The sequence below is a fragment of the Lacerta agilis genome, chromosome 16 (genome assembly GCF_009819535.1).
Source record: "Lacerta agilis isolate rLacAgi1 chromosome 16, rLacAgi1.pri, whole genome shotgun sequence".
Lineage (NCBI taxonomy): Eukaryota > Metazoa > Chordata > Lepidosauria > Squamata > Lacertidae > Lacerta > Lacerta agilis.
In genome coordinates, this window is record NC_046327.1 from 32,092,629 (window position 1) to 32,106,209 (window position 13,581).

A 13,581-nucleotide genomic window follows, 5' to 3' on the forward strand; every position below is an offset into this window, starting at 1 on the left:
ACTACAAAGTATTTATTTCTTCACAGTATAGGTTTGTAATATGGCTGGTCTTGTATGGCCACACCATCCTATATACCCACTGCAAATCAATAAAATCTGACCTTATTTTAAGCTAGGTGAAGAAACTAGCATTTGAAATTTTAAGTACAGTGGTACCTTGGGTTAAGAACTTAATTCGTTCTGGAGGTCCGTTCTTAACCTGAAACTGTTCTTAACCTGAGGTACCACTTTAGCTAATGGGGCCTCCCATTGCCACTGCCGCACAATATCTGTTCTCATGCTGAAGCAAAGTTCTTAACCCGATGTACTATTTCTGGGTTAGCAGAGTCTGTAACCTGAAGCGCCTGTAACCTGAGGTACCACTGTACTGTATATGCACATACTGTACAGCAGTGTTTTTCAACCACTGTTCCGTGGCACACTAGTGTGCCGCGAGATGTTGCCTGGTGTGCTGTGGGGAAAATTGAAAAATTCAAGAGAATTACTTTATATATAGTCAATATAGGCACAGAGTTAATTTTTTTAACATTTTGTAATGGTGGTGTGCCTCGTGATTTTTTTCATGAAACAAGTGTGCCTTTGCCCAAAAAAGGTTGAAAAACACTGCTGTACAGAAATAATGAGCTGCTCACACCCCTTTCTCAGAGTATCAGTAGGTGGCGCTATAACCAAACATGTTGAAACCTACTACTGTACTCCCCACCTACTTTGCCATACAGGAAAATGGTAGCCACTGAGCTATTTCAAGGGGGATAAAAACAAAAGATCTCGACAAATCACTCACTCCTGGTTGTGGCTGGATTCCTGAACATAAAACTTTAAATACAGAGGAGGGTTAGAGCTTCTCTTTTTTGCTTGCACTGATATACTGGCTAACCATAAGAGTTATTTTGCCCACTGTTGACCGTTAGGTAGTGGTTGTTGTATTGTTGTCATCTGTCTCGGGAGGCACCTTTGGCCTGTTGGATGCCTGCAGTGCCTGCTGTTGTTGTAGACATGTTTTGTTGCAATTGTAGAGATGTTAAACAGCTGGGGAGAGAGGAAGAAAAAACTTTTTGTGGAAGAAAAAGCTTTTTTTGTTGTTGGCATTCATATGTCCTGAGAGATGAAAAGCTGTTTTCTAACAGGCTGCAAATGCCAATAAGAGTGTTTCATTGCTTTGGTATTACAGATAGTGTTCCATTTCACCCAAAATGGTGCCTTTTCCTTTCAGAAGTTTGGCAGATGCAGCTATCTTTGCCCCATCTGGGAGGAAAGTGTCTATTGAATTTCTGCACAGCCTTCAAAACAGGAAAGGATAAACCCTTAGCCAGTCACTGCCACAACATACATTTAAAGCATAAATTTAGGGTTCCCCCCAAAGAACTTGGGAACTGTAGATAGAAACTGGTTTGTCATCTTCTCCGTTTGACCAAGCTACACCAGCTTGTGTCGCTCCTCTAAACCTGCGAACAGAACAGCCGCGTGCCATGGTTGGACTCCAACTCAAATCAGCCCTGGCCACCATAGACAATGGTTAAATACTATGGGTTGCAGCACAGCAACTTCTGGAGGGACAGAGCTTCATGCTTTGTGGGGTGTGAGGGAATAAAATATGTCTGTAATGCAGCAAAAAGGGAAACTTTAACCAACACTTCCTTGCCTTTGAAACATGGCTCACAAAAGAAATCCAACTGGTGTGGCCCTCCTTACCACTGTGACTTTCCGGCTGTTCCAGCTTTCCCTGTTTTGAGTTATTTAGGAACTCTGCTTTTAAAAGATGCAAACATTTCGGGGTGGGGCGAGAGACTGCACTTTGGAACTCCCTGCCTGTTGAGATCTAGCAGGCGCTTTTACTGTACTACTCTTTTCAGCGCCTGCCAAAAATCATTCCTGTTTAGGCAAGCCTATTCGGATGCTAGGAAAGCTGAGGTAATCTTAATCTGCTTTAGTGCTGTATCTTAACTTTTTATGTTTTAAAGCAAGGTTGTGGACCCCCCCCCCCATTTTATTGTTTTATCCTTTCGTAAACCGCTTTTGATTTTGTTTGTTTTTTGCAATCAGGCGGTGGATAAAATTTTATGAAACAAACAAACCAACTGCTGTTGTGAGAAGGCGGGAGGGCAGTTGAATTTCAAAGCACTGAAAACTGTTACCACTGTGTGTGTGTGTATATATATGTATGTATGTATGTATGTGTGTGTGTGTGTATATATATATATATATACTGCATATATAAACTGCTGTGAGATTACACTTGTTCTTCTACCTGCGGATGAGGAGCTGGAATCTGCTGCCTTCGCACCTCGGACAATTTGATTTTATCGACCGGCTTATTCTCTCCCCACCCCCCAGTACAGTATGGTACTGTACATCAAAAACTCTATGCTCAGATCGTCACTTCCGCTTCCGGCCAACGCAGGAACTCCTGGTCGGTCGTTGCCGGGAAGATGGCTCCCACCGTGGAGTCGGCGGCGGGTCCTGGGTCAGCGGCCGAGCTTCTGCTGCAGAGACTAGAGCTAGTAGGAGGCCAAGGCGAAGCGAGGCTCTGCAGCTTGGAGGCGGCTGCGGCGCTGGGCTTGGACCACCAGGTGCTGGTCGGGGCCGTGAAGAGCCTGCAGTCGTTGGGGGAGGTAAGTAGGCGCGGCGGTCTCTGGCCACGCCCCTGTCAGCCGTCGCGGGAGTGGCGTCATCCTTACTTGCGCCGATAAGGGCTGCCCTCGGAAGCTCGGAACAAGCGCGCGCATGTTGCCCTGTGTTCTTTTGGTAGTAGAGCGGCGCTCTGTGGCTCCTTTAAGAAAATGACAGGGGGAGGAGCGTAGGATCCCCACAGAGTTATAAAAAGTGTAGATGGGCACACTCCTTTAATATCTTCTTTGAATGGAGAGTGTGTGGACTTTGCTTTGTTTTAACATTTCCCTGAGGTGTGAAAGCTAGAGTTGCAGTGTTGTATCCCCAAATTTCAGGTTAGGCTTGACTCAGTTGCCTTTCTCCACCTTGGGTCTCCCCCCCCCATTTGTCGTTGAACTACAACTCCCAGCATCCCCAGCTAGCAGGACAAATATCTAGGGTTGATGGGAGATGTAATCCAACGTCAGGACGGGCACCCAAGGTTGGGAAAGGCTGGTCTTGAAAGCAAGCCACTTGTGTTCTGCAGTTGCTCTTGCTTCACAGGCTGGGCCAAAACAGAAACGAGAGCATAAATAAATAAATAAATAAATAAATAAAACCCAACAGCCTGATGTTGCTCTAGGGGGCTTAGTTTGGTCAGAATCGAATATACACTTCCAGAGTTAATGCTAAATACATTACTTCTGGTAAGTGAGCCACTATAGCTGATGGAGGGCCGTGAAAATTTGTGTCCTGGGCTTTTTAGACTCGTCTACTTATGTATTGTCTGAAACCAAAGGGGTGCATTGGTTTGCAGATGTGAACCCCCCCCCCCCCAAGCTCTCCTACCCCACTATGAAACAGTCTGGAGTAGTTGATAAAATTTAAGATTTGGACTTGGGAAAACCAAATTAAAATCCATCCATAGCTATAAAGATTAGAGCAGGGGTGGTTAATCTGTGGCACTTATATGTTGCCAGACTTGCAACTCTCATGAGCTCTAGCCAACATATCCAGTGGTCAGGAATGGTGAGATTTGCTGTCCAGTAACATTTGGACGGCCACCAATTGGCCATTCCAAGGCTAGAGAGCAATTCTGGACAAATAGATGCTAGCCTAACCAACTTGACAGGATTGTGAGGGTTAAAACGCTCCCTTTTTGTTAAATGTCTTTCTGAAGTGCTCCTTCACAAAGTTCCCACTTGTTCTCTAAGATAGTCATGTCTTACAGCAGTAGAAACAACAACAGACAGTCACGGTATCTGTACCTCAGAAAAAATACAAAACCGTGTATATCACTGGAAGAATTGCATAAATATGAAACTAAACTGACAATATCATAATGCAAAGGGCATTTATAAATACTTCATCAAAGGCAAACCTATATAAATCATCAAAGTGCTAGTACAAAGTGCAATTACAAAGTGCAAAAATACAAAGTGCCATATAATGTTCAATATAATGATGAAGATGGTATAGCAAATGTCTATCAGACGCGTAGGTCCATCCTCACAATGTTGGGGAAGGTTATTCAGAATCCCTCCAACATGTGGGTGTGTTCTCCCGATGGGTGGCTAGCTTCAAACTTCCCGTTTCACCAACGGTTTCTTCAAGGTCTAGACTTTTCATCAAATCAGAACAAATAAAGAAAACATAACTCAGCTATTCACAGTGCCACAGATTAACCACAGTAGGTGTGTTGTGCAAACTCTCCCCATGCTCCTCCCAGGGCTGGAAAGGGGCTAGTTTGACCTCCAGTTTGCTAGTACAGTAAAACCGAATTACTATGTCTTGAAATAATGGTTATTATTATTTATATTTATTGTACTTTATATTGTCGCTTTATAAATTAAAAGTAACTCCAGGTGACTTACAAACAATAACACATAAATTTAAATCAACATAAGACTAAAACTGAGTGAAAGCTAAAAATACATTCATATTTATAACGAGGCAGTACTTACACATCCCACTTAATGAAGGAGGCCACAGAAAATTAAAGACCAAAGTAAAAGTTTTTGCCTGATGCCTAAAGATACTGTAGATAGTGATGGTGCCAGGTGTGTCTTCTGGGGAGAGCATTCCAAAAGCAAGTTTAGTCTTGTTCTGACTGGAGAGCAGTTTCCTAAGAAAAGGAAATCCTAGTAAGGACTTTTTTTTGAAGGCTTGGCAGAGAGAAATCTCAGTGGTTTATCTCAGCATTGATATGGTGGGGGGCACTGAAAGCACCCTAAAATCTCAATCTCTCAGCTGTGGCCTATTTTCACTGAGGTAATAAGACTGTGTCTGTGCTGTTCCATTTCAGGCTGCAAGTGTATTACATGATGGAGTATGATAACATATGATGAAGTAGACATTGCTAGAATCTTTCTGGCTGATATGCTTGTTTTTCATGTGCAAGGATTATTGATTGATTGCATGGAAAATCAGTTGCCATGTGAACCCCTATCTGCAGTCTGAAGTGATTTAGCACAGGCATATGTTAGCCCTTTCAGCAGAAACTAGGACTGGATCAGGGTGGGGTTCTACACAAACTAATATTCCAGATGGACAGTAAAAACCAATGAGCTGTAAGATAATAGGGGTCTTTTCAGATAGGACCACAGGTATTCAGTTGCCTTTCAAATACCACCTTATAACTTTCCCTTTTTTCTGCTTCACCCTCCAGCAACCACCTCCTTTCAGATACTTTCTACCTTTGCTGATGTTCTCAATTGTCCTCTCTAGGTGATTGAGGCTGAGCAGTGCACATCCAGGAAGTGGGAACTGACACCTGAGGGCAAAGAAATTGTCCAGGAAGGGAGCCATGAAGTTCGAGTGTTTAACAGCATCCCCTCTGAAGGTCTGGTCCAGAGTGAGCTGATGGTAAAAGTCTACTGACGTTGTCTTCCCTGTGGGCTGATTTGATTATGTGGCTTTTGGATACCTGACAGGGCCACTTTTGGTTCTTTTCACTGTAGAAGCTGCCAAGTGGAAAGGTGGGATTCAGCAAAGCAATGTCCAATAAGTGGATCCGGCTAGACAAGACCTCAGAAGGTGGACCCCGGGTCTTCCGGGCGGTGGGTAATCCTTACTCCTCATCAGTCTGGGTTTGGGTTTCTGCAGGGTTTGTGTCAGAAAAGGGGTTGGGCAGTGCAAATGAGTGCTGGTTTCAATCCAAGGATGTTGGGGTGGGGAAGACGGCATCAGGGCTCTGAAGTTTCCTCTTTTTTTCCCTTCTAGGTGGAGACTGTGCAGGACTCTGTCAGAGAGAAGCTGCTGCAGGTGGAGCAGGGTGAGGGTGACAAACTAGAAGAGAAGGACAAGAATGAACTGAAGAAGCGGAAACTCCTGGCAGAAGTGTGAGTTGAGCCTCTGTCATCCCACTCTTCATGGGATGATCTATGTTTTCAGGACTAATTTCACCCTTTTGCAGTAGAAATGTTCTACAGTCTCAATGAGCAGATTGGTTCATTGTGCATTTTCGGGGTATCCGAGTGTGTGCCTGAACATTGGAAAAAATAAACAATGAAACAGATTGGGACCTCTTGAGCTATCACACAGAGATGGACCTCTTGGTATGTAAGGTCTTGACAACATCATCTGTATGCATTTTCCAAAGCAAGTTTTTTTTCCAGTTTCTGGATTATGATGCCAAGTGCTGAAGAGATCCTGTTTGGAAAGTGCTTTGCCGTTACCTCATTTATTGTTGCTTGCATTGCCAGGAGGGAACTGATGCTGTGTGTGTGTGTGTATGTCTGCTTGTGTCTGTGTCTGATTGGATCTATATCTGTGTTGGGATTTGAACCCACCTCTCTAGCATTCTATCCACTAGACTGCAGGACCTCTTGTTTACTGTGCTTGTTGTATTTCAAACCATGTTTATATTTGCTTTCAGGACCATTAAGACATACTGGATTAGTAAAGGAAATGCTTTCAGTACCACAGTTACCAAGCAGGAAACAGACCTCACTCCAGAGATGATTGCCAGGTAAGGAACTGTTCTAGTCCTTGTTTAAAGTCGGACTAACACGGGATCTGAGCTCTTTGTCTGATTTGGGTCTGTCTGTGCCTCTTAAGTTGCCATTTCAGTTTGCTCTTGGGTTCTGGGTGTGAACCTTGGCTCTGAAATTGCTGGATTCAAACCATAGAATCAAGATTCACCAAATACCCACTCGGTTGTTGTGGGATTGCTGTCGTAGACATTAACAGTTTTGTAACAAATCTCAGCAGAACTCGTGACCGCTCTGCTTCCCATTACTTGTAGGTAACTGCCTTCTCTGCATTCCTAGTTATGCATGGGAGGTGATCTGAAAAGACCCGCAGCCCGTTGCAAAGTTAACTCCCCCCCCCCCGTTTTCCCTACTTTTATTCCTAAACTTGCAGTGGCTCCTGGAAAGATTTGAAGTTCAAGGCATATAACTTTGAGGCACTGGGCATTATGCCTGAAAGCGGACATCTCCACCCACTTCTCAAGGTCCGCAGCCAGTTCCGGCAGATCTTCCTTGAAATGGGGTGTGTACTTCAATGTCTGCAAAATATTGGGGTATGTGGGTGTGACAAAATGGTGATTGCGGGTGGTGAGATGTGTTCTACCATGCCATGTGCATGGTACATGCCCATGAGGCCTGCACAGCTGGCTGTAGATTCAATACACGCCTGTCTTGGGGATTCTGCCCATCCTTGAAGTCATGGCGCAGTCCGCTGAGGAGACTAGGCTAACATTTGTCATTTACCTGCCCATGCAGACATCTCCATGTGACGAAGTCTGTGCTGGGAAAGCACTGAGATGGGAGCAAACCTTCCCCCACTGCTCTTCTAGGCATGAGTACATGTTGATGTCCCTGTCCCGTGCCCATTGTCATTAGCCAGTCTTCCGTGATGTGCCATGTTAATGGAGGGTGGGGGATAGACCTATTGCCATTAATGGGTCTAAATTAGTCATTTTAATTAATTAATTTCAGTGGATCAACCCTTGAAAAAACTTTGCTTAATGGCTGTGTGTTTCCCTTCTCAGTTTTACAGAAATGCCCACCAATAACTTCATTGAGAGCTCCTTCTGGAACTTTGATGCCCTCTTCCAGCCACAGCAGCATCCAGCTCGGGACCAGCATGACACCTTCTTCCTAAAGGGTCAGTCACACTGCTTGGGCCACACACGACCTTTGTATCCACTTTCATAGCTGGCAAAGAGGCTGTGGATCAGGATCTTGGGACAACGTCCTTTTGGGAGCCAGTTGAGCCCCAAGTACCCAGCATATGTTCTTCTCTTTGTGTTGTGTGTTTCATATCTTATGGGCTTTAGTGGAATGGCTACCTATCTTGCTATGGATAGTGGGCAGGCCTCTCCTCTCTTTATCTGGAGAGTAGTAAGGGGATGACTCCAGCCTCTTTCTTTCTCTACTGGACCATCTGTGCTTTGCATGGAGCCCCACATGCCCAGTCACTTGCATGTGCCTTCTTCCTTCTAGATCCTGCTGAAGCCATTGACTTCCCCATGGATTACCTTAAGAGAGTAAAGAGGGTTCATTCACAAGGAGGTTACGGCTCTCAGGGGTGAGACTCAGCAGCATATTTTTTTTTTTTTTTGCAGTTGTTCTAGTGCTGGGCCTGGAAGCGCAAATAGCAGAGAGTGTTATGAAAAGCATCTCCGCATCAGTCAGCTCACATTGGTGTGCAATGTGTTGTACAGGAGAACAAATGGTTCGTTGCAGCAGCATATAACATAGTTTTCTCCCATTCCCAAGTCTGGAGGGTGATGGGGGCACTTCTCTCCGTGACACTTGTGCTACAAGGTTAGGTGGAGAGAGGAATTGATTGGCAGGTGCTGTCATCTGGGCCACGGTGCTCTTGGAAATAGCCATGGGGTCCATGTTCATTTGTAAACAGCAGAGGAGTTGGGATTTTGATCAGTAAGGAAGGGAAATCCCAAATCTGTATCATGTTGTTGGGAAATGGGAGACCCTTCAAAAAAGAAACCTGAGTCTAGTAGACAAACTGTTTATTTCTCTTCATTTTCCAAGCAATAGCACCCATCACTGGGCTGGTTTCAGCTCCTGTACCTCAGATATTAACTGCTGGAGTCACACCCCACATCTCCATCTTCCCCTCCCAGGTACAGATATGAGTGGAAGCTGGAGGAGGCTCGGAAGAACCTCCTTCGGACGCACACCACAGCCGTCAGTGCTCGCATGCTCTATCAGCTGGCGCAGCAGGTAACTGTCCAGTAAAAGCTCTTTCCTGCTTGGATGTATCCCAGCTATGAAGGCTGACAAAACAACAGGTCATTGAAGAGTTTCCGTATAAAGTAATGCCAGGCTTCATTTACCTAGGAACTGTCAGGTTGGAGCGGGGAGTACAAATTCAATTAAGAATAGTAATCTAAAGCTGGTAGGATAAAATGCTCTGAGGCTGGGATGGTCTGCCTGCTGAGACTGAAGTACTTGAACCAATCCAAAGTGTGGGACTGTGACAACGGCTTCTTCTCCTGCAGGAGAAATTCACCCCCGCCAAATACTTTTCCATCGACCGTGTATTCAGGAACGAGACGCTCGACGCCACCCACCTGGCTGAGTTTCACCAGATCGAAGGAGTGGTAGCTGATTATGGCTTGACACTGGGCGACCTGATGGGTGTCCTGAAAGAGTTTTTCACCAAACTGGGTAAGAACTGTTGAATAAAAGGGAGGACACAGAGTGAGCTCCAGTTGGGAAGCACTCCAGCAGGAGACAGGCTCCTTGGTGGTTGCCTTCTCAGTTTTCAGGGACCAGCCTCCCAGCTCCATTCATCTCTCTCTCTTTCTCTGTGGCAGGAATCACCCAGCTGCGCTTCAAACCCGCTTACAATCCTTACACGGAGCCCAGCATGGAGGTGTTCAGCTACCACCAGGGTGAGTGCAAGAAGATAGCCGTGTACCATTCTGTGGAACTGTGATGCTGTGCCACAGGAGTCCTCCATGTCCCTGGCAGTATCTCTTTGCTCCTGCCCTTGGGCATCAAAGCAAGTTCCCTAGTAGCTGAGCTGAGTAGCAGCCGGCGTTATTGGCAGCAGTGGTCAGGTACACCAAGGAAAGGCTGTAAATCATGGGTGGCTTTTGAGGGAACAGGGCAAGCAGCCCTAGCACTCTGAACTCTACTTGCATTCTTACCTGTGAGAAATTTCAGTTTTCCACCTTTGCCAAGAAGGCAGCTGCACACTCAGTGCCTTAAGAAGGAATTCCAACTGCCCCTGAATTAGCCTTTCATAATCCCCTTATGACTCATGCAGTTGCAAAAATTCTTCACCCTGATAATGCGCTATAAATTAGGACACTTTTCCACTGTGTCAACAGTAGTCTGAGAGTATGCCACCTATTCATAGGCGTTTCTATTTCTGGAGGTTCCATGTGTCCTGATATTTAAAGGACATGCCTCGAACACCATGGCAACCTCCCCAGCCCTTCATTTGAAATGCAAGGCTGATGAATTTGATTTTACTTGAAATCAGTACCTTCTTGCCTTTCAGATTTAATCCTCATAATGCCCCTTTTCTCTATAAAACATGAGAAAAATGAAGTCAACAAAATGATAAAGGCAACAGAGAAGCAAATGCTCCTTAACCCTATTCTGGGAGTGGGGGAGGGCAGGTGAGGCAGGGGAAGAGAACCATTGCAAGGGAGATTGGGTGTGCAAAGCATCCACTAAAAATGTTCCAGTGTTTTTAAAGGTTCTTAAGCTTCCAAGCAGCAGGAGCCACAGATCTGAGGCACAGCCATAAAGAATGCCTCTGTGTCCTCATTTTTGCTAGTATGGTGGCCCAAACCATTTAGGATTTCAGACATCAACATCATCCTGGATTAGCTCACAAGGCCACAACAGCACAGAGTCAGTGTTCGCCCCTTAGAGCTGCTGTCACAGCCTCACAAGTTGCAGTGGGCTCTAATAAGTCAGCTGAAATGATAAGATGTAACACACTTTCCCTTGATTTGACCTGGGAAAGTGTTGTGCATGAGCTGCCTTTCTGGCAGCCTGACACAAAAAATAACCTGCTTTGTGTTAGCACTTTTCTCTATGGGTAGGAGTTGTCCATATCTCTGACTTGCCCTCTGTCCCAGGGTGGTGTTCAGATTGGACTCCAGCAACCCCAGAGCTTGGGCTCTGCTTAGGCATGTGACTTTTCTGCCTACCCTGACCCACTTCACTAGCCTAACAATGCAACTTTTCTTCCAGGATTAAAGAAGTGGGTGGAGGTGGGCAATTCAGGGGTCTTCCGCCCAGAGATGCTGTTGCCTATGGGTCTGCCTGATGGGGTGACCGTCATCGCCTGGGGCCTTTCTTTGGAACGGTAAGTGTTTTGGCTGGAATGTGTGCCCAGGTTAGGCAACCTTTTGCTATTGTGTCCTGCCCAGAAGGGCCCCAAGCCCTGGGGGCTGCCTGTCTCTCTGTCAGGGACCAAGGACTAATGCATGTTGCACCCTTTTAAGAGTCTTAAGTCAGCAGAGGCTGGAACTAATCTCAATAAAGCTTCAGTCTACAAATTGGCACCTTCTGTCTCCCAAGACTATAAATCTCTGTCGTGCGGTTGCATGACCCAAAGCCATGTGCCTTCCTCGCCTCTGCAGGATTAAACCTCACTCACCTCCTTCCCTCAGACAGGCTGTTTTCCCAGATCAAGCTTGTGAGCATCAGCAGTGCTGTAGCCTGCGTGTTGGGCCACAGAAGTTGAGTCAAAGGTGTATCCCATATTTAGAATGCCAAAGGGTATGGGGGAAAGGTCCATTTGTTGGGATAGTTTGGACAAACCTATCCTGCTCTAGTTGTACTTTGCTGTGACTTTTTGCTATGGTCTAGTATATTGATACTATTTTTCAAATTTTATTTTAATGTCTGTTTCGTGTTGTTGCCTTTTGAAAAAATGCTAGGGACATGAAAGTGGTATGAATGGAGATTCCTCCCTCTTCTCTTTCAGGCCCACCATGATCAAGTATGGCATCAATAATATCCGGGAACTGGTTGGTCACAAAGTCAATCTGCAGATGGTTTATGACAGCCCGCTCTGCCGCTTGGATGCTTAATCCACAGAAACTTTGCTCTCTTTAGAGACATCCCTATTTATTAGCACTGCTCCTTTGTTGGAAAACTGGGCCTTTCAGGCTTCTATCCTCCACGCTTTGGGTTCCTTTGAGGGAAAGTGCCTGTCAAGCCATTCCGCTGTTTCGTACGGACGCTTTAGCCCCTACACCTTTTGGAGGGATCATGGGTGAATGGGTTCTCCCAATTTGGGGAATAAACTTGTAGCCCATGTTACATTCAGTAAGTGTCTCAACCACGAGTCTGTGATTAGTGTAAATAGGAATTGCTGCAGTTCTACTGGTCTGTAGAGCATAGCTTGTCAGCTTTACCATCATGGCCTGTGGGAAAGTAACATAGTTGGAAGGAGAACTTCTGTACCTTTCACCACCCTGCTTATACCAAAAAAATGGGGGGGGGGGTCTTTCTCCTGTATGGTGGGAACTGGCTTGTAGGTGGGATATGATTGCCACTTCTCCCCACTGCACAAAAATTCAGCATTTAAAAAAATTGCTGTGCCTTGAATTCTTTCCTCTATTTGCCTCCATGTCATCCTTTCCTCTTCCCTTCCATTATAATCATGTTATTGTCTCTTCTTCATATCCAATCCTTCTGTGTCTCATGCCCTCTTCAAAAGAACCCACAAGCAGAACTGCTGTTGATCTTAAAATGTTAAGCATTAGAACATGAGTTTTACATTGACCCTTTTCCTACCAAAAGCTGCATTTTGGGAAGCCTGGTAGGAGGCAAATGTTTGGAAAGGACTCAGTATATACACGTTTTGATATCCTGATTTCCAGCTATCTCTACAAGCAGGTGTCAGATAAAGCACACACAGTTTGGGGGGACGGGACTGTAAGGCAGAATCTGGGCTACAACTACTAAGGGGAAGATCTGCAAAGAAGGAAAGTCCATGTTCTACAGCGTGGGGAGTTCTGCTAAAACTTTTTTCATATTCAAGCTCTCAGAAAGGAGCTGAGACCATGACCAGGCCAAGTGCCAAATGAGGAAGGATAGTCACTACCTCTGTCATATTAACTTCTTGTAATTAATGGCAGCATTCAGCAATTGGAGACAAGAGCCCACAAGGTGTACAGGTTTAATTACTTTATTGTACAAAAAAGCCCCTTTTTGAAATGCCGGAGCTGTGTGAGTAGCCCTTGCCCTCCCCAGACTCTGGATGATGCACCTCATGGAGTAAAATATCACAAAGCTGAAGCAGTGTTCAACAACAAAGTGGTTCCAGATCCTTGTTTCCTAGGTTGTGCCTGCAGGTACCATTTTAGAGCCCAGCCCTTCCTCTTGCAGTCTAGACAAAAGCCTCTTAGGCCCAGAGCAGTAGTCTGGTTCATGAAGCTGGTTAGGTGAGTTTCCAATGATTCTCCAGTTCAGTCTTCTTAGGAAGAAAAAGGAGGAGAGGCCACTGGCTATAAAACTAAAACATAATAATCATCATGGAAGTTGAATTCATGGCTCCAGAGAAGCAGAGTCCCAGAAGTTGAGGAGCAAGACAGCTGTTGCCATGAGAAGGCGGGACGACATCTTCAGAACAGGCCAGTGCTTCTTTACATGGTTGTCTGCCTCCTTCCTTGGGCTCTTTTTGCTGGTCTGCCATGCCCATTTTCTCCCATTCAATTCAGGAAGCCAAGAACTCCGCTCTCCTTTTCCGCAAGGCTGTGCTGCTACTATGTCGCCTCTAATGTTATATGAACCTCCTCCTGATGGTGTGTTGAGCAGCTGCAAGTGCGGGCCTTGGCCAAGAGGGAGGGCTGGAAACCTGTAAGAGGTGGGGACTCTGGCTCCTCCTCCTCAGGCTCCTCAGGCTGTGGCCCCAGCAAGCAATCTAGAGGGAGAAATTAAAGAGGGCACATGAAACTGCCATCTACAGTCGCTTTATCAGGGAGGGAGATGTGTTTCAGCCCTGTATTGTCAGCCAAGTTACATTTCCCTGTTTTGCTATCCAAGA

The 13,581-nt window shown here is 45.6% G+C and overlaps 1 protein-coding gene across 1 annotated transcript; it reads left to right on the forward strand.

Moving 5' to 3' along the window:
* Positions 1–2,391: 2,391 nt before the first annotated feature.
* Positions 2,392–11,862, forward strand: FARSA (phenylalanyl-tRNA synthetase subunit alpha). The gene is made up of 13 exons (XM_033173255.1): positions 2,392–2,612; positions 5,317–5,454; positions 5,550–5,648; positions 5,812–5,930; positions 6,467–6,559; positions 6,955–7,083; positions 7,586–7,701; positions 8,040–8,124; positions 8,684–8,783; positions 9,062–9,230; positions 9,380–9,457; positions 10,776–10,890; positions 11,515–11,862. Exons 1-13 carry the CDS (start codon positions 2,430–2,432, stop codon positions 11,618–11,620), a joined length of 1,530 nt encoding a protein of 509 aa, XP_033029146.1. The 5' UTR covers positions 2,392–2,429; the 3' UTR covers positions 11,621–11,862.
* Positions 11,863–13,581: the final 1,719 nt, after the last annotated feature.